Source organism: Sinohyriopsis cumingii, chromosome 10 (genome assembly GCF_028554795.1).
Source record: "Sinohyriopsis cumingii isolate HCF-2022 chromosome 10, ASM2855479v2, whole genome shotgun sequence".
NCBI classification, from domain to species: Eukaryota; Metazoa; Mollusca; class Bivalvia; order Unionida; family Unionidae; genus Sinohyriopsis; species Sinohyriopsis cumingii.
Window position 1 is genome coordinate 28,758,716 of NC_142970.1, and position 22,965 is coordinate 28,781,680.

A 22,965-nucleotide genomic window follows, 5' to 3' on the forward strand; every position below is an offset into this window, starting at 1 on the left:
ACTGATGTCAGTCTATTTCATGTTACTAAAAGCTACATCAGCTGATGTCAGCCCTTTTCATAACACTCTAAGCTACATCAACTGATGTCAGATTTATTCACATTACTCAAAGCCATTTCAACACATGTTAAATCATTTATGGCAGGCATGGTTACACTTGAATGAGTGGCTAGTGAATTGGACAGCAAAGCTAATCATAGAAAGAAAAAAGAAGATAAAATAGGAACTTCTTTTGCTAAACACAATGGACCCAAGTGGGTGTGAAATTGCTCACCTGACTGTTATTGAATTGTCTATTTCAAAGCATCTTCATACATTGGAAACAGATCAATATGATCAGTACGAAATGTAAATGCCTTTAAAATATGAATACTTTCTTACAGCAGACATATTGAATATTAAGTCTGCATAATTGTAAAAATTAAAAAGACTTTTAAATAAGGAGGCATTATACCAAATTCAGTCAGCAGTTTTTGCAATGTCTTTTCAAAGTTTCCCACCTTTATTTAGTGAAAGCATCCAAATTTGAAAGCAGATCTGCATTATTTGTATGAACTTCAAACAACATAATGCCAGTATACTCTCATATTTAGACAAATTCTTTTGTGGAATTTATGTATAAAAATCTTTGAAGTTGTTTTCCTCTATATATTTTTGAATAACCATATTATGATAATGTATCATTGTAACTTGCACAATGATGAATAGCCATGAATACTAAAAAACCCGCATAACTTGTACAATGAATAATAACCATGTATTATAATGAATCATTATAACTTGTACAATGAATAATAACCATGAATAATAATAAACCCGCATAACTTCGACAATGAATAATAACTATGTATGATAATGACTCATTATAATGTGTACAATGAATAATAGCCATGAATAGTAATAAACCAGCATAACTTGTACAATGAATAATAACCATGTACAATAATGAAATGCAACTTGTCCAATGAATAATAGCCATAGATGTAAATGAGTCAGCAAGACTGGTTAAAAAATTGATGCCTATCTTTATGGTAAGATGCCATCTTGCAAATGATATCAAATTCTGTTTAACACATTTTTAAAATCTTCTAAAAGGCCTTCCCTGTTTTTACAATAGAAACTACACTGTGTGCCAGCTGAGCATCCTTTGTGTAAGCTTTGATGGCCTTGATTCCAGGCACATTCTGTCCAATGTAACATTCTTTTGAGCTTAGCTTATTTTAAAAGCAGCCATCTAAAGGTCTTTTTTTAGCAACAGCAGTAAAATAAGATGATAGTTATAGAAAGTGAAAGTGTAGTAAAGGAGAGGGCAGGAGAGTCCATGGATAAGATGGATTCACTAGAATTTGAAAACCAACAATTGTGAGACAAATTACAAGAGTCAAAGAAGGAAAATGATAAAATGAGTGACATGAAAGATTCTGACAGGAGATCAAAGCAAGGAAGTGCAGCTTCAGACCAAATCAACATTATTCAAGGAAGCTGAACGTTAAAGTTGATGGCTGGAGGAGGAGGAAAATGAAGTCTGAGAGAAAGGATTCCAAAATTGGTGAAGAAAGTCACAAAAATTAATTTGGATAACAGGGACATAGTGGCTGTGCATAGGATCCCAGGCTGACAGGGACAACCAAGGCCAGTGATTCTGTGATAAACATATAAGTATATGGATATCATTTGGAGATACCTACTGGTATTTCTATGGCATGTAAGTTGCAGTTGATAAAGGAGTCCTTATTATCTGTAAAGCATATGTTCATATTTACAGTGAAGTTAGTTCAGTTAATGGTTTGAATTTAAGGAGCATCTTCCATCACCACCTTGTATCATTTTAAGTATGCAGTGGTACTTTTCATTAATTTTAGCTCTACTGGTAATCAACGGAAAGAGCTCATGGCATAGTGTGTTGTCCGTCATCAATCATCTATACTTAGACATCCGTCATAAACTGAAAGAGTTTATGGTATGGTGTATTGTCTGTATCAGTCATCCATACTTAGACCTCCATCTGTCATGGACTGAAATAGCTAATATGGCATGGTGTGTTGTTTGTCATCAGTCATCCATACTTAAATATCATACACACATCCATTAAAGTATCATGCACTGTCAATTTCTTGATGCCTGGATAATTTATTGATAAGTTCAGTATTCATCCTGGTCAAATCCTCTACTAGTCTAATTCGTCTGTTCTGTTTCAAATCCTTCTACTATACTTATTTGACAATCAAATTCTGGAGTCTGAATTGTAAACTTCCAATTATCCAGAAGTAGAATGAATTACAACAAAATCTTCCACAAAGGTCTAGTTAATTAAGTCAACGACTTTTTCAAAGTCTATTAACAATAATAAACTATACATATTTTCATTATCAAGTTGGTCCTTGTAATTTAAATCATGGACATGTCATCTTTTTTAGACTTAAAAGAGGATGTCATCAAGAAGATCCTCTTGCATCTTATTTGTTTATCATGGGGTTGAGATTTAAGCTATAACTTTAAAACAAAATGTCGATGTATGGGGGGATTGATCTCTGATGTCAGTGAATATAGTGTCAGCATGCTGATGATGCTTCTATTCTTCTTGATGGATCTCAACTTTCTCTTAAAGCAACTATGAATAACTTTCAAGGTTTTTTTCTATTATCTGGACTTAAATGTAACATAACAAACCCAAAAGCTATTTAGATTGGAAACATACATTTTCTAATGAAAGAATATGTCCTGAAATGCGGCTAATATTGTCCTCTTTTAACATTACACTCCTTGTTATAGATTTTTCTCCAGATTTACAACAAATGGTGGAAATTATTTATATGAAGAAACTAACAAAGGCAAAATGAATACTGTCAAGCTGGAGTTAAAGACATCTGTCAATAGTTGGTAAGACAATGGTTGTAAAAAACTGTTGTTCTACCAATATTCATACCTCTTTTTTCAGCACTTCCAAATCCATCAGTAAAAGTTGAAACATCTAAATCGCACATTTTTAAAAATTTGTATGGGGTGGAAAAGTAGAGAGAATAAAATGTGATATACTAGTATCCCCAGAAAATGAGGGAGGACAAACAAATATTATACACATATCTTTATTCATTAGGTATATTAAGATGAGATGGTAAAAATATTGCTGGAAAAGGAAAATGGAACGTGGCAGAACTTAGTCAATAAAACTATACTCAGAAATAAAAAGGATATTTGGAATTTAGTGAGAAGGAAATTAAAAGAATTTAGTAAGTTCGTTAAAAACACTTTTTGGAGATAGGTAATTTTGGCAGTATCTATTCATGAGAATTTTAAATTTTGTTCCCCCCCCCAAAAAAAAAAATGTTCTATCAATACAAATCCTGGACAGAAGCCAGTTTTGAAATTCTGAATGATCTAGTAGATGATCACGGTAATTTAATACCTCCTGAAATAATGAACCCAAAAAAAACTAGAAGCGATGATTTCTTGAAATAATTCTCCTTACTATGAAAAATTCCAAAAGCATGAAAAGACGCCATAAAAAAGTTCAGTACATAATAATTTTGATAAGCAGGAGGATAAAATAATGGATATGCAAAAACAAAATTCACTCAAATTTGTTTGCAAAAATCTTTTTAAATGAAAGCTAAATGGCAACACACTGCTAAGCAAGATTCTTGGCTGCAAGTAATTAATTAAAATATAACTAGTGAGGAGAGGTCTGAGATTTAAGGCCGGGTGAAAATGTGTACCGACGATACCAAGTTGAGCTCTTTAACCTTAAATTAATCCAGATAATAATCGCTACTAATGATTTTCTGTAAGAGTGAAAATGAAAGTACAGAGTGTCCCTTTTATGATTGCAATATTACTTCACAGTTTTGGTACCGTTTTATTTAACTTTTTGCACCTTACTGCTCAAATATTATACATTGCTCCAAACAAGAAACATTTTTAGATAGTGAACAACTGGGAAGATTGTGAAATTTCTTGTTGTTTTGGAAAAATAATATTATTTAAAAAAATAGTTACAATGCATAAGAACATTGAAAGATATACTGCTAAGGTAAAAAAAATGACCAATTTCTTCAAAAATGATCTTAATAATTAATATGTAACCAGTTTCTAGTTTCATGGTAAACAGGAACAAAATACTGTAATATCATAAAGTCCATGTCACCTAGATGTTGTTCCACATACATAAGTGCATGTGTAATTTCTTTTTCTGTCGATTATATTTAGTATCCCTAGATTATCTGATAACCAGAAATGTTTATAAAGTTAAACCATATCTGTCACTGCTGCATAGCCAATACTTTTCCAAGAGGAAAATTCCCCACTGAATGATACAAATTTCATCCTGCCATTAGGGTGGACCAGAAGAATCCAGAACTCTGGATTGCCCTTGCAAGACATCTCTGGGAGACACTGTGGATCATTCACTAGCATGCTAGATTGGCGACTGAAATTATGGTGGTTTGGATCCTACCATCTGTCATGGAATTGAATAAATGCTTTTAGTTTTTAAATATATGTACTCAGGTTTTTGTTGTTGTGTACAACAATACCCGAGGGTGATTTATGTATATTGTACAATATTTCGAAATAGTGAGTGTGGTTCATCCTATGCCGCACGTGTGAAGTTCTTTCAATGGGAAAACCCAAATGCTTCCAGTACACATACAATAGAAGACGATTTCGTCTGTGTATAAATGCCTCGCAGTAAGATTAAATCTTCACATTACAGAAGGTCTTGTCAGTGAGCGGTCTTCTTTAAGGACTTGCACTATAGTGATGCAAGAATTAATCTGTGCACCATAGCAGACATAATGTCGGGTTTTGGGGAGATGTCCAAACACGTCAGCAGGGTGGACCTCAGATTGATTCATTAATACCCATAAGGGGTATAAACCACCAAACAAAATATTTATCCTATGGAGCAGAAATGGAAACAAACAAGGATTTCGATTTAGGAAAGTGATTTCAGATCCTGGAACTCAAAATATTACTCTGTGTCTATCATAGTAGACATAATGTCGGATTTTGCAGACGGGCCTGACACGTCAGCAACGTGGACCTCAGATTGATTCATTAATACTTCTAAGGAGTATAAAACACAAAACAAACAAACAACTTAAACATATGGAAAACAGATTCAAGACACGGAAAATTCTGGACCAACACAAATATACATGGACAAGACATTCTAAAATAACGAAATTAGAAAAAAAAATCCTATGGTACTTTGAAGTATAGCCTGCTTAGCCCTGAATGGAGCAATCCCCAGAAAACCCAAAATAAAGGAGAATTTTGAACCCAGAAAAATGAATGAAAGGAAAGAAGAACATATTGGATAATGATTTTGATGGATTACTTTCAAAATTACTATAGGATTCACTTATTCTTATTCAAAACACATGAATTCAATTATAAACATTGATTAGAACAACTTAATTGTTTTATTCACATTTCAGATCAACTTAATTACTTTCAATTTGTCGAAGCAAGACATACTAAATAATAGTATCGGCATTTTAACACACAGCCAAGAATTTGATTATAAATATTAATTACAACAACTTAAATTTTTACTACCATCTAGTGATTTTCACAATTCACCTCGATTTAATTACTTTTATTTCCCGAAGCAAGACTTACTCTTTACTATTACTGGCAATACTTACTATTATTATTTTATTTTGATAAAGACCTTTAATAATCTGAATATACTTTAAAATCTTTGGCAGAGTCAATTTAAAACGAGTAACCAACAAAAAGAAAAAAGGAAAGGAACCCCTCACATGGACATAATAGTCCTAATGGAAGCTAGTACTATGATAAGTTCAAGCGAGAGTGGTTAGAAATCAGGCCCATTGCCAGACCAGGCAGAGGGAAGAAAGAATAACTACCTAAGCATTATTGGGGTAACGTAAAACTCTATTATTTGACGAACAAAACAGAGAACAACCTTGACTAATTACACCTATTTTATTATTTTTCTTCTTAAGACACTTACACTTATAACATCAAAAGGTTGAACAGGGAAACACTCACTACATAACCCTTTTGGAAAATCAGGGTGTCACTTTTAAATCCTAACCAGCTGAGGTGGGGCTAAGGCAGGGGTGGGCAAAGTACGACCCGCGGGCCGCATGCGGCCCACCAAGGGCTTTCATGCGGCAGAGCAACAAGTCATCATTCGCACTGACTGTTTATGTTACTCAGATTATCAAATAAATGTTCTTCTCTTGAAGTTTAAGTTTAAGTTTTCAAATATTAACAACTGAAAATTAATTATGATGTTATTTAGAAAAACATTTTGTTTTTTGCTATTTCAAATATCAATTATTTTACTTAATGAACTATGAGGCCCGCGACAAGGTGTAAATTCGTGTATGCGGCACTTGCACTGGAAAGTTTGCCTACCACTGGGCTAAGATGTCAACAACTACTTCAAGGAATTGCACATCTTCACCTGTAGAGGTAAGTGAATTGTTAATTTGTGTATAAGTTATAATTATTTTTTATTTTTGCACGTTTATTATGTAGCTTCGGTTTACGTAGTATAATGCAAATATTTTATATTCTGGTTTGTGACTTAGCAAGGGATTTGTATTAGCAATATAAAGCTGCATTTTTAAGAAACGTTTAGTACCGTAGGATTCTTGTCGGACACGGTTTGGTTTACTTCTGAACCTGTTTGTTGTTTTGTAATTATCATGACAATAATGTAATCTGTATAATTTAGTGTATATAACATTATTATATTTCATCGTATATGCCCGTGTCATGCACAGTACATGGTGTTAGGTGTATTTTCAGCTGTCCTGAGTGACCCAAGTGACCAGAGCGATTCAAGTTATCGGAGTCAACGTGGTGCCAGCTGCAGAGCTAATCATAGCAGCTGTGAAGCTGAAGCATAGCAGCCATATAGCTGAAGAAACGGTGTTGCCGATCGAGTAGCAGGTGATCGGGTGTTGCTGAGATTGGTGAATGCTTAATGCTTGATAAACCAACCTGGAATATTGACAGCTTGACTGGCCAGTGTGACTGGTGGCCGAGTGTGCTGGTGACAGAGTGTGTAACTCATACATGTAATCATTTACCCGTGGGCTAATTTTTGGGGTTTGTAAAACCCAGTGTGTTTTGGGGATTATAAAGATAATTTGTATATCTGTCCCTTTTTTGTTTACATAATTTCACTATTTGAGTGAATACAGTTTACTATATGAGTAAAATACTACATTTGTTTTACTATTGGTGTAAAATGCATCAATCTTTTCGTTGTGAAGTCATTCTGAATCATTCATCCCTTGTCCTTGTACTGTGTAAAGTCATTTATTTGTAAATCCGTGCATTTCATGTTAGTTGATCCAATATTTGGATCATATACATGCACATATTAATCATAATTAATTGCTCATTCAAGTTGTTCGTTATTAAAAATTGCTGTTGTATCACCATCAAATGTGTTCTGTTGTAAATTCAAAATCCGACATGGTTATCTTTTTATACCATCAGACTAGCCATGGTCATCTACTGTGGTGTGGCTTTCGGCAAAACACTTTGCTTTCACACTAAATTGCCAAAGTGTTTTACTGTACCCTAAAGCACCACATGAAATAAAACCAAGACATCCCCATTCGTGGAGTGAAAGGAAACAATGTTTGCAAATCTGGAAGACATACTTCAAGGAAAATGATTTTTTTTATATAATACTATTGTAGAGTTGACATAATCAGCTAATCAATCAACAGAAATGCTTCGGGGAGATATAAATTGGAATGAAAAGAATCAAAGATCTTAATGATATAATTATATACAACAAATTTGATCGATTAGAAACGAAACCCGAATTGTTCACAAGCAGGTCTTGTCAAATGACGGTCATCATACAGTGGATGCAAGGCCATAAAATAAGGTTACCAGGACAGAAACCAGCTGCCACGTGAGCTAAAGTACAAATATTAATTGAATTGCCTGCAGAGATGTTCCTTATATTGACTAAGGACACTCATGCAAATTTGACCTCTGACCTGGCAAGCTCTAATTTTCAACCAGCGATAAAAACAGGAGATCTTTCTTTATAAAATATCTTTCATCCCAAAATAGTAGGATGGATACATAGATGAACACACAATGACAGACGTGACAAACATATAGGATTACATTTCATATTGTCTCATGTGTTGCAACATTAATTGAAGGCAATAATAAAACAGGTGATCCTGATCAAGAAAACATGTGACAGTACCAAGTTCGAGCTTATTATAATGTTCACTGCTGGTGATAATTAAACATATCATCCCGATAACTACTGCATCTTGATCAAACCAAGGAAATCTCCCTCCCCCCAACTGCTAGTGTCCACACACAGTTTTTTTTTAAATCACCATATCATAGTCATTAATGAGACATAAATACATGATATGTACCCCTCATTGCTCAGCCGGGGTGTAACACTGTCTGATCAAAGAACACATCATAAGCACTCCAAATTCCAGCTTATAATAACTTCAGCTGCATAGGAGACTAAAACAGATGAATAATGGTTAAGAATAGATTATATTCATATTATTTCCTAGCGATTAGGAAGAAGTTAATGTAATATACTTACAAGCATTGCAGTCTCCAGATTGTCCCTGGAATTATAAAGACATTTTAAATTATGTTTTGTGTATGTTTGATATTTTCTGTTTGATATATTAAACTCTGACAAAAAGCAATCTTTGTATATATATATAGGGCAAAATTAAAAGTTTTTATTCCTTCAGATATATAAAAGTCGTGTAATTGTCTTCCAGTCTAAGCTATTATTTGATTCTCACTTTTAATAAAAAAAAGGTTATTTAAAAAACACATGCCTTGGCTCAGTGGAATATTACATAGCATGAAGGCGATTTTAGAGTATAGTGCCTTTATAATGTATAATGTCATGCGATATTGTTGGAATCCTCTATCTTTATCAATCCCCCTTTCTTGAAAACTTTATACGTTGATGTCGGTGGAATGCAGGAGAAATCCAAATCAAAGTTATTCTCTTGAAAATACAATTTTTAAATAAGATGCTCTACTGGATGAAAAGACCAATAAGATATAAATAAATCCTTCTTGGAGACCCCATGTTCATATGACTTTATGAAAGGGCTATCAAGACCTATAAGTCCTTCTTGGAGACCCCATCTTCATATGACTTTATGAACAGAACAACAAGACCGTAAGTCCTTCTTGGAGGCCCCATCTTCATATGACTTTATGTTGTTGTAGTTGTTGTTGTGGGGTTTAACGCCATTTTTCAGCACATGATAGGCTATGCATGGCGGCCAGCATTAATGGTGGAGGAAGAACCCGGGAAGAACCACCGACCCACGAGAAACTACTGGCAAGCTTTCTCACATACCTACATTGGTCGAATCCTAGACTTGAACCCATGCAGACAGAGGTGAGATAGCAGTGATCCGTAACGAAGAGCGCTTTAGACCACTCGGCCACTCGAGGCCCCTATGATTTTATGAAAAGACCAACAAAACCTATAAGTCTTTCTTGGAGACCCCATGTTCATATGACTTTCTGAAAAGACCAACAAGATAAATATAAATCCTTCTTGGAGACCCCATGTTCATATGACTTTATGAAAAGACCAACAAGATAAATATAATACCTTCTTGGAGACCCCATTTTCATATGACTTTATGAAAAGACCAACAAGATAAATATGAAACCTTCTTGGAGACCCCATGTTCAAATGACTTTATGAAAAGAACAACAATGTCTAAAGGTCTTTCTTGGATACCCCACTTTCTGAAAAGACCAACAAAACATATAAGTCTTTCTTGGATACCCCATGCTCACATGACTTTGTTTTGAAGGAGTAAATATAACACGTTTTTGAAGATGGGTGCTAAGGTGACCATACTTTATGTTTTGGATAAACTACTGTCTAAATAATAAGAACTCTTTTAGTGAAAAACAAAGTCGATATGACCAGACATATATGAGATTTTCAGGAGTTACTTAATAAAACACTGTGTTGATATGAGCTAAAACAAGACTTTCAAGACTGGACTGTGTAGCTAATACCATTTTCATGTATGACCAGCTAGACACCACAAAAAGAATTCACAATGAATACCTATCACACCAGTTTCATGTATGACCAGCTAGACATCATACAAGTATTCAGAAGGAATACCTATAGCAAGATTTTCATGTATTTACCAGCTAGACATCATAAAAAGAATTCAGAAGGAATGCCTATAACAAAATTTTCTTGTATGACCAGCTATACACCATAAGTATTCAGGAGGAATACCTATAACAAGATTTTCATGTATGACCAGCTGGACATCACAAGACGTATGCAGGGTCAATGCCTATAACAAGATTTCATGTATGACCAGCTAGACATCATAAAAAGAATTCAGGAGGAATAAATATAACAAGATTTTCATGTATTACCAGCTAGATGTAATAAGAAGAATTCAGGAGAAATAGCTATAACAAGATTTTCATCAGCTAGACATAAAACGAATTCAGGATGAATACCTATCAGAAGATTTTCATGTATGACCAAATAGACATCATATAAATAATTCATGAGGAATACAGATAACAAGATTTTCTTGTATTACCAGATAGACACCATAAAAAGAATTCATGAGGAATAAATATAACAAGATTTTCATGTATGACCATATGAAGAATTCATGAGGAATAATTATGATCAGATTTTCATGTATGATCAGCTAGACATCACAAGAAGTATGCAGTATAGGAATACCTATAACAAAATGTTCTTGTGTGACCAGCTAGACATCATAACAAGAATTCGGGAGGAATACCTATAACGAAATTTTCATGCATGACCAGCTAGACATCATACAAAGAATTCGGGAGGAATACCTATAACAAGATTTTCATGTATGACCAGCTAGACGTCATAAACATTATTCAGGAAGAATACCTAAAACTAGATTTTCCTGTACGATCGGCTAGACATAAAAGTAATTCAGGATGAATACCTATAAGAAGATTTTCATGTATAACAAGCTAGACATCATAAAAAGAATTCATGAGGAGTACCTATAACAAGATTTTCATGTACGACCACTAGACATCATGAAAAGAATTCAGGAGGAATAACTATAACAAGATTTTCATGTATGACCAGCTAGACATCATAAGAAGTATTCAGGAGGAATACCTATAACGAGACTTTCATGTATGACCAGCTAGATATCATAAGAAGAATTCAGAAGGAATAAATATTACAAGATTTTCATGTATGATCAGCTGGACATCATATAAAGAATTCAGGAGGAATACCTGTAACAACATTTTCATGTATGACCAGCTAGACATCATAAGAAGTATTCAAGAGGAATACCTATAACAAGATTTTCATGTATGACCAGCTAGACATCATAAGAAGTATTCAGGCAGAAAACCTATAACAAGATTTCATGTATGACCCGCTAGACATCATGGGAAGTATTCAGGCAGAATAGCTATAACAAGATTTCATGTATGACCAGCTAGACATCATAAGAAGAATTCGGGAGGAATACCTATAACAAGATTTTCATGAATGACCAGCTAGACATCATAAAAAGAATTCAGGAGGAATAAATATAACAAGCTTTTCATGCATGACCAGCTAGACGTCGTAAGAAGTATTCTGGAGGAATACCTATAACAGGACTTTCATGCATGACCAACTAGATATCATAAGAAGTATTCAGGAGGAATAGCTATAACAATATTTTCATGATGGCTATTTTGGTAGCCGTCAGATTGGCACCATTTTCAAATAGGGCAAACTGGACAATCATAAGTTTTAATAAATGAATCTCCATTGTGATGTGACCATCCAATTTGGGGCAAACTGGACAATGATAAGCATTTTTAACAAGTGAAGCTCCATTCTGATACGACCATCCATTTAGAAGGAGCAAATATAGCGATTTTCAAGATAGCCGCCCGGGGGGCCATTCTGGGCATTATGACATTATGATTTTCATTTAGGACCAACTTGACATTACAAAAGGTCTCCTGGTCAAAACCACATATCAGTACAACTTTCCAATCATGAGTGTTAGTGATAACAGACTTTTCAAAATGACCAATGTAGTGGCCATGTTAAATATCAGCAGCATAATTTTCATTTAGACCACGAGATTTATGTGTATTGTGTGTGTGTGTGTGTAAAAGTTCATAGCAATCCTCCAAGTACTTTTGGAAGAGTACAAACATGTGTTAACAGAGGTATTTTTGACGACAGATGAAAGACCATTCCATAAGCTCTTCTGGTCTACGACCAGTAAATCTAAAATGCAAAACAGAGATGAAAAGTATCAATGAAACTCAAACATTCATTTGGGCTAAGGTAACACAATACATTTGTATTTTAAATTGGTAATAAAACTTTTGTATAAATCTTCACTGAACTCAATACATGTGTATCTTCAATTGTTAATAAAACTCTTGTATAAATCTTTACTGAACACGTTAATGTACTAGTACTTACTTGATCTTTGAACCAGAAGTTCAACAGTTTGCCTGACTCAATTATGTTGTCATGGAAATCACAGCGTACTTCTGAATTCTCTTTGAGAAGGGAAACAGGGATCAGGCTATTAATACTGTCACCATTGTATTCAGGACACTGTATGAAATACTCAAAGTTCAGACTCTGACCAAGGTATCCAATAATCTTCAGGAGATTGGTAGTGACGAACTCTCTCACCTGAATGCACAACTCTGAAGATGGAGTCTTTTCCCTGATCCCCATTCTTACGACTCTTACAAAGATGACATGCTCTCTAAAGTACAAAATCAGTTTGTGATGCTGGTCTAGCTGAAAAACACAGCAGCCACAAAATATCATATTCTCTTGTTCATCATCTTTCTTCCTTGTGGCGATGGGCCAATGAGCTACACAGGCAGCAAGAAGTCTATGGAAGATTGGGGATGGCATGAATCGTCCCATAAACATGTAGCATAGGACTGATGAACTCTCCGTTTGTTCATTTGGTTTTGGACAGATGACCTCAACTGGTGTTTTCTGCCTAAGCATACATGGGGCAAGGAAGTAATTTTCCACCTGATAAATGAATGGATTAATTTATAATATTGTTATTGGACAAAGCTAAAACTGTTTAATTTGGAATGAACATACAGTACACCAATGTGAAAAATATACCTGGGGAATCTATTGAACTATATATATATATATATATATATATATATATATATATATATATATATATATATATATGTGTGTGTGTGTTTTCCATATTCTTTTGGTGAGCATATTAATTTAACCTTTTAAAATAATTGTAATCAGATAAAAAGGTGCCAGTGATTAATATTCTTCTGTGTAACTACCACCAAATGCTGAAAAAGGTCCCCTGATCAAACATAAACTTGTATCACGAAGTTGATAAAGCATTGCAAAAATGTAGATTTTGCAAAGAAACCTTAGTTTGTAATTATTCACAATATCAAAGTAGTTGATACTTTATATAAATATTACCATTGCTTCTTCTTTACACATATCTGCATATTATTTCCAATTCCTTTCCTGCCACTGAGTTTTATTAGTTCTCAAACAAATTTCAAGAAAGATAAATTTCCTAAAAGAAAGGCATGCTCTATAAACTGACCTTTAACTCTTCAGTTCCTTCAATACATATTCTTGGCTTTGCGATAATATTCAATTTTTCCATCACAAGCAACACATGTTCCTTATTCTCATAGAATTCGGGGTTGTTCTCTCTTGTCCAGATGGCATCTAGAACGTAATATAATTTCTGGCATAAATGTTTCGTTGTTTATTTGAAAACAAAATCGTTCAACAGATTATCTCTCAGAAAAGACATTAATACAAAAGACAAGACTGCATCACCTAGTCAAGATGTGTACTCATGACAAGAATGCATCACCTAGTCAAGATGTATACTCAGGTCAAGTTCGTATCACCTAGTCAAGATGTGTACTCAGGTCAAGAATACATCACCTAGTCAAAATGTGTACTCATGTCAAGAACTCATCACCTAGACAAGACGAGGACTCAGGTCAATAACTCACACCTAGTCATGATCTGTAATCAGGTCATGAATTCACACCTGTTCAAGATTAGTACTCAGGCCATGAAATAACATCTTGTCAGGATGTGTACTCAGGTCAAGAGCTCACACCTAGTCAAGTTGCATATTAAGGTCAAGAACACATCACCTAGTCAAGCTGTGTAATCAGGTTAAGAATTCACACCTGGTCATGATGTGTACTCAGGCCAAGAACACATCACCTAGTCAAATTGTGTACTCAGGTCAAGAACTCACACCTGGTCAAAATGTCTACTCAGGTCAGGACCTCAAACCTAGTCAAGATTAGTACTCAGGTCAAGAATGCATCACCTAATCAATATGTTTACTTAGGTCAAAAATGCATCACCTAGTCAGGATGTGTAATCAGGTCAAGAACTCACACTTAGTCAAGATGTGTAATAAGGCCAAGAACTCACACCTAGTCAAGATGTGTATTCAGGTCAAGCACTTGCATATATTCAAGATGTGTAGTCAGTTAAAGAACTCACACCCTCTCAAGATGTGCAATCAGGTCAAGAACACACAACAAGTCAAGATGTGTAATCAGGTCAAGAACTCACCCAGTCAAGATGTGTAATCAGATCAAGAAATAACACCTAGTCAAAATGTGTACTCTGGTCAAGAGTGCATCACCTAGTCAACATGTGTACTTAAGATGTGTATTCAAGTCAAGAAAGCATTATCTAGTCAAGATGTGTACTCAGGTCAAGAACTCGCATATATTCAAGATGTGTACTCATGCCAAAAACTCACACCTATTCAAGATGTGTACTCAGGTCAAGAATGCATCACCTACACAAGATGTGCACTCAGGTCAAGAACTCACACCTTGTCAAGATGTGTACTCAGGCCAAGAACACATCACCTAGTCAAATTGTGTACTCAGGTCAAGAACTCACACCTGGTCAAAATGTCTACTCAGGTCAGGACCTCAAACCTAGTCAAGATTAGTACTCAGGTCAAGAATGCATCACCTAATCAATATCTTTACTTAGGTCAAAAATGCATCACCTAGTCAGGATGTGTAATCAGGTCAAGAACTCACACTTAGTCAAGATGTGTAATAAGGCCAAGAACTCACACCTAGTCAAGATGTGTATTCAGGTCAAGCACTTGCATATATTCAAGATGTGTAGTCAGTTAAAGAACTCACACCCTCTCAAGATGTGCAATCAGGTCAAGAACACACAACAAGTCAAGATGTGTAATCAGGTCAAGAACTCACCCAGTCAAGATGTGTAATCAGATCAAGAAATAACACCTAGTCAAAATGTGTACTCTGGTCAAGAGTGCATCACCTAGTCAACATGTGTACTTAAGATGTGTATTCAAGTCAAGAAAGCATTATCTAGTCAAGATGTGTACTCAGGTCAAGAACTCGCATATATTCAAGATGTGTACTCATGCCAAAAACTCACACCTATTCAAGATGTGTACTCAGGTCAAGAATGCATCACCTACACAAGATGTGCACTCAGGTCAAGAACTCACACCTTGTCAAGATGTGTACTCAGGTCAAGAATGCATCATCTAGTCAAAATGTGTATTCAGGTCAAGAACTCACACCTGGTCAAGATGTCTACTCAGGTCAGGCCCTCACACCTAGTCAAGATTATTACTCAGGTCAAGAATGCATCACCTAGTCAAAATGTGTACTCAGGTCAAGAACTCACACCTGGTCAAGAAGTCTACTAAGGTCAGGACCTCACACCTAGTCAAGATGTGTACTCAAGTCAAGAATGCATCACCTAGTCAAGATATGTACTTGGGTCAATAATGCATCACCTAGACAAAATGTGTACTCAAATAAAAAACTCACACCTAGTCAAGATGTGTACTCATCTCAAGAATGCAATAATGTATCATGTAGTCATGATGTGTACTCATGACAAAACTGCATCACCTAGACGAAGTGTGTACTCAGGTCAAGAAAGCATAACATAATCAATATGGGTATTCAGGTCAAGAACTCGCATCTAGCCAAGATGTATACTCATCTAAAGAATCCATCAACTAGGCAACTTGTGCACTCAGGTCAAGAACTCACACCTGATCAAGATATGTACTCAGGTCAAGAAATCACAACTAGTCAAGATTAGTACTCAGGTCAAGAATGCATCACGTAGTCAAAATTTGCAATCAAGTCAAGAACTCATCACCTAGTCAAAGTATGTAATCAGGCCAAGGACTCAAACCTAGTCAAAATGTGTAATCAGATCAAGAACTCACACCTAGTCAAGATGTGTACTCTGGTCAAGAGTGCATCACCTAGTCAAGATGTGTACTCAGGTCAAAAATGCATTATCTAGTCAAGATGTGTACTCAGGTCAAGAACTCGCATATATTCAAGATGTGTACTCAGGCTGAAAACTCATACCTATTCAAGATGTGTATTTAGGTCAAGAATGAATCACCTAGTCAAGATGTGTATTCAGGTCAAGAATGCATCACCTAGTCAAGACGTGTGTTCAGGTCAAGAACACACACCTAGTCAAGATGTGTACTCAGGTCAAGAATGCATCTCCTAGTCAAATTGTGTACTCAGGTCAAGAATTCACACCTGGTCAAGATGTGTACTCAGGTCAGGTCCTCACACCTAGTCAAGATTAGTACTCAGGTGAAGAATGCATCACCTAGTCAAGATGATTTCTTAAGTAAGAATGCATCACCTAGTCAAAATGTGCACTCAGGTCAAGAACTCATGACCTAGTCAAAATGTGTACTCGGGTCAAGAATGCATAACCTAGTCAAAATGTATACTCGGATCAAGAAATCACACATAGTCAAGATGTGTACTGATCTCAAGAATGCAAGAACTTTTCACCTAATCAAGATGTGTACTCGGGTCAAAAATGCATCACCTAGTCCAAATGTGTACTCAGGTCAATAATGCATCACCTAGTCAAGATTAGTACTCAGCTCAAGACCTCACACCTATTCAGGATGAGCACTCAGGTAAAAATGAATCACCTTGTCAAGATGTGTAATCTCTTCAAGAATGCATCACGTAGTTAAAATGTGTACTCAAGTCAAGAACTCATCACCTAGTTAAGATGTGTAATCAGATCAAGAACTCACACCTGGTCAAGATGTGTAATCAGGCCAAGAACTCAAACCTACCTAGTCAAAATGTGTAATCAGATCAAGAACTCAAACCTAGTCAAGATGTATACTCTGGTCAGGTGTGCATCACATTGTCAAAATTTGTACTTGGGCAAAAATGTATTATCTTGTCAAGATGTTTACTCAGGTCAAGAACACATATTCAAGAGGTTTACTCAGGGCCAAAAACTCAAACCTATTCAACATGTGTACTCAGGTAAAGAATGCATCACCTAGTCAAGATGTGTATTCAGGTCAAGAATGCATCTCCTAGTGAAATTGTGTATTCAGGTCAAGAATTCACACCTGATCAAGATGTGTACTCAGGTCAGGTCCTCACACCTAGTCAAGATTAGTACTCAGGTCAAGAATGCATCACCTAGTCAAGATGATTTCTTAAGTAAGAATGCATCACCTAGTCAAAATGTGTACTCAGGTCAAGAACTCATCACCTAGTCAAAATGTGCACTTGGGTTAAGAATGGATCTCCTAGTCAAAATGTATACTCAGATCAAGAAATCACACCTAGTCAAGACGTGCACTCATCTCAAGAATCCAAGAACTTGTCACCTAGTCAAGATGTGTACTCGGGTCAAAAATGCATCACCTAGTCCAAATGTGTACTCAGGTCAAGAATGCATCACCTAGTCAAGATGGGTACTCAGGTCAAGAACTCACACCTGCTCAAGATGTGTACTCAGTTCAAAAACTCACACCTAGTCAAGATTAGTACTCAGGTCAAGACCTCACGCCTATTCAAGATGACTACTCAGGTAAAAATGAATCACCTTGTCAAGATGTGTATTCTCTTTAAGAATGCATCACGTAGTTAAAATGTGTACTCAAGTCAAGAACTCATCACCTAGTTAAGATGTGTAATCAGGTCAAGAACTCACACCTAGTCAAGATGTGTAATCAGGCCAAGAACTCAAACCTACCAAGTCAAAATGTGTAATCAGATCAAGAACTCACACCTAGTCAAGATGTATACTCTGGTCAGGAGTGCATCACATTGTCAAGATTTGTTCTCAGGCAAATATGTATTATCTTGTCAAGATGTTTACTCAGGTCAAGAACACATATTCAAGAGGTTTACTCAGGGCCAAAAACTCAAACCTATTCAACATGTGTACTCAGGTAAAGAATGCATCACCTAGTCAAGATGGGTATTCAGGTCAAGAATGCATCTCCTAGTCAAATTGTGTATTCAGGTCAAGAATTCACACCTGATCAAGATGTGTACTCAGTTCAAGAACTCACACTTAGTCAAGATTAGTGCTCAAATCAAGACCTCACACCTATTGAAGATGAGTACTCAGGCAAAAAATGCATCACCTAGTCAAGATGTGTAATCTCTTCAAGAATGCATCATGTAGTTAAAATGTGTACTCAAGTCAAGAACTCATCACCTAGTTAAGATGTGTAATCAGGTCAAGAACTCACACCTGGTCAAGATGTGCACTCAGGTCAGGTCCTCACACCTAGTCCAGGATTAGTACTCAGGTCAAGAATGCATCACCTAGTCAAGATGATTTCTTAAGTAAGAATGCATCACCTAGTCAAAATGTGCACTCAGGTCAAGAAATCACACCTAGACAAGATGTGTACTCATCTCAAGAATGCAAGAACTTATCACCTAGTCAAGATGTCGGGACTTGTACTCGGGTCAATAATGCATTATCTTGTCAAGATGTTTACTCAGGTCAAAACTGCATCACCTAGTCGAAGTGTGTACTCAGGTCAAGAAAGCATCACAGAGTCAAGATGGGTATTCAGGTCAAGAACTCGCATCTAGCCAAGATGTATACTCATCTAAAGAATTCATCAACTAGGCAAATTGTGCACTCAGGTCAAGAACTCACACCTGATCAAGATGTGTACTCAGGTCAAGAAATCACACCTAGTCAAGATTAGTACTCAGGTCAAGAATGCATCATGTAGTCAAAATTTGCACTCAAGTCTAGAACTCATCACGTAGTCAAAGTGTGTAATCAGGCCAAGGACTCAAACCTAGTTAAAATGTGTAATCAGATCAAGAACTCACACCTAGTCAAGATGTGTACTCTGGTCAAGAGTGCATCACCTAGTCAAGATGTGTACTCAGGTCAAAAATGCATTATCTAGTCAAGATGTGTACTCAGGTCAAGAATGCATTTCCTAGTCAAATTGTGTACTCAGGTCAAGAATTCACACCTGGTCAAGATGTGTACTCAGGTCAGGTCCTCACACCTAGTCAAGATTAGTACTCAGGTGAAGAATGCATCACCTAGTCAAGATGATTTCTTAAGTAAGAATGCATCACCTTCTCAAAATGTGCACTCAGGTCATGAACTCATCACCTAGTCAAAATGTGTACTCGGGTCAAGAATGCATCACCTAGTCAAAATGTATACTCAGATCAAGAAATCACACGTAGTCAATATGTGTACTCATCTCAAGAATGAAAGAACTTATAAACTAGTCAAGATGTGTACTCGGGTCAAAACTGCATCACCTAGTCCAAATGTGTACTCAGGTCAAGAATGCATCACATAGTCAAGATGGGTACTCAGTTCAAGAACTCACACCTAGTCAAGATTAGTACTCAGTTCAAGACCTCACACCTATTCAAGACGAGTACTCAGGTAAAAAATGCATCACCTAGTCTAGATGTGTATTCTCTTCAAGAATGAATGACGTAGTTAAATGTGTACTCATCAAGAACTCATCACCTAGTTAAGATGTGTAATCAGGTCAAGAACTCACACCTAGTCAAGATGTGTAATCAGGCCAAGAACTCAAACCTACCTAGTCAAAATGTGTAATCAGATCAAGAACTCACACCTAGTCAAAATGCATACTCTGGTCAGGAGTGCATCACATAGTCAAGGTTTGTACTCGGGGCAAAAATGCATTATCTTGTCAAGATGTTTACTCAGGTCAAGAACACATATTCAAGAGGTTACTCAGGGCCAAAAACTCACACCTATTCAAGATGTGTACTCAGGTAAAGAATGCATCACCTAGTCAAGATGTGTATTCAGGTCAAGAACTCACACCTAGTCAAAATGTGTAATCAGGTCAAGAACTCAAACCTGGTCAAGATGTGTACTCAGGTCAAGAAGTCACACCTAGTCAAGCTGTGTACTCAGGTCAAGACCTCATAACCTAGTCATGCTGTGTGATAAGGTCAAGAACTCATAACCTAGTCAAGCTGTGTACTCAGGTCAAGAACTCATTACCTAGTCAAGCTGTGTACTCAGGTCAAAATCTCATAACCTATTCATCATATGTAGTCTGGTAAATAACTCAACACCCAGTCAAAATGTATGTACTGTATGAGAACTAACCACCCAGTCAAAATTTTTGCACAATATGATAACTAACCACCCAGTCAAAATGAGTGCACTGTATGAGAACTAACCCCCCAGTCAAAATGTGTGCACCGTATGAGAACTAACAACCCAGTCAAAATGTGTGCACCATATGAGAACTAACCACCCAGTCAAAATTTGTGCATCATATGAGAACTAACCACCCAGTTACAATGTGTGCACTTATGAGAACTAACCACCCAGTCAAAATGTGTGCACTGTATAAGAACTAACCACTCAATCAAAATGTGTGCACCGTTTGAGAACTAGCCACCCAGTTAAAATGTGAACTTGGGTATAATACAGATGCAAAAGAATATTTCTACCAGTTATTAAGTTAGAATATCACCAAATTGTCAGGTCTGATTTAAGCCTGTCAACTGATACATGTCAGGTCTTCATACTATCACTCTCATTTAATCTTACATGGTTTTTGTACTACCTTATACTCATTTGATCTTACATGGTTTTTGTACAATCTTATACTCATTTGATCTTACATGGTTTTGTACTATCTTATACTCATTTGATCTTACATGGTTTTTGTACAATCTTATACTCATTTGATCTTACATGGTTTTTGTACATTCTTATACTCATTTGATCTTACATGGTTTTTGTACAATCTTATACTCATTTGATCTTACATGGTTTTTGTACTACGTTATACTCATTTGATCTTACATGGTTTTTGTACAACCTTATACTCATTTGATCTTACATGGTTTTTGTACTATCTTATACTCATTTGATCTTACATGGTTTTTGTACGTTCTTACACTCATATTTTCTTACATGGTTTTTGTACAATCTTATACTCATATTTTCTTACATGGTTTTTGTACTATCTTATACTCATTTGATCTCACATGGTTTTTGTACAATCTTATACTCATATTTTCTTGCATGGTTTTTGTACTATCTTATACTCATTTGACCTTACATGGTTTTTGTACTATCTTATACTCATTTGAGCTTACATGGTTTTTGTACTATCTTATACTCATTTGGTCTTACATGGTTTTTGTACTATCTTATACTGATTTATTCTTACATGGCTTGTGTACTATCTTATAATCATTTTATCTTACATGGTTTTTGTACCATCTTATACTGATTTATTCTTGCATGGTTTTTGTACTATCTTATACTCATTTATTCTTACATGGTTTTTGTACCATCTTATACTGACTTATTCTTGAATGGTGTTTGTACTATCTTAAACTCATTTGGTGTTACATGGTTTTAGTACTATCTTATACCGACTTATTCTTTCATTGTTTTTGTACTATCTTATACTCATTTAATCTTACATGGGTTTTGTACTATCTTATACTCATTTGATCTTAAATGGTTTTTGTACTATCTTATACTCATTTGATGTTACATGGTTTTTGCACTATCTTATACTCATTTAATCTTACATGGGTTTGTACTATATTTTACTCATTTGATCTTAAATGGTTTTTGTATTATCTTATACTCATTTGATCTTACATGATTTTTGTACTATCTTATACTCATTTGATCTTAATAGCTTTTTGTACTATCTTATGCTCATTTGATCTTACATGGATTTTGTACTATCTTATACTCATTTAATCTTACATGGGTTTTGTACTATCTTATTCTCATTTATTCTTACACGGCTATTTTGTCATTTTATACTATTACAAGCCAGTTAGGCTTACATATTTGATCTGGCATTTTATACTATTACCAACCATTTAGTACTACATGTTTGATCTGGCATTTTATACTATTACCAACCATTTAGTCTTACATGCTTGACCTGTCATTTTATATTATTACCAACCATTTACTTAGTTGATCTGGAATATTACATCATTACCAACCGTTTAGTCTTACATGCTTCAATTGTATTTTTATACTATTTCTAATAATTTGGTCTCACATGGTTGATGTTACATTTCATTTCATTTCCAACCATTTAGTCTTACATGGTTGACCTGTCATTTTATTCTGTTACCAACCATTTAGTCTTACATGTTTGACCTGACATTTTATACTATTGCTAACAATTTAGTCTTACATGCATGACATGTCATTTTATATTATTACCAACCATTTAGTCTTACATGCCTGATCTGTCATTCAGTATTATTACCAACCATTTAGTCTTACATGGTTGACCTGTCATTTTATACTGTTACCAACCAGTTAGTCTTACATGCTTGACCTGCATTTTATACTATTGCTAACCATTTAGTCTTACATGTATGACATGTCATTTTTTATAATTACCAAACATTTAGTCTTACATGCCTGATCTGTCATTCAATATTATTACCAACCATTTAGTCTTACATGGTTGACCTGTCATTTTATAATGTTACCAACCATTTAGTCTTACATGCTTGACATTCATTTTATACTGATACCAACCATGTAGTCTTACATGGTTGACCTGTCATTTT

At 35.4% G+C, this 22,965-nt stretch overlaps 1 protein-coding gene across 1 annotated transcript in view; it reads right to left on the reverse strand.

Annotated features, from left to right (window-relative positions):
* LOC149789817 (uncharacterized) overlaps window positions 1–22,965 on the reverse strand; it is an 89,539-nt gene that overhangs the window by 5,761 nt on the left and 60,813 nt on the right. The window contains exons 8-10 of the mRNA XM_089973361.1: window positions 13,629–13,756; window positions 12,491–13,066; window positions 8,582–8,606 (exon numbers count right to left, since the gene is read on the reverse strand). Coding sequence (XP_089829487.1) covers window positions 8,582–8,606; window positions 12,491–13,066; window positions 13,629–13,756 — 729 coding nt within the window. The remainder of the gene's footprint in view (window positions 1–8,581; window positions 8,607–12,490; window positions 13,067–13,628; window positions 13,757–22,965) is intronic.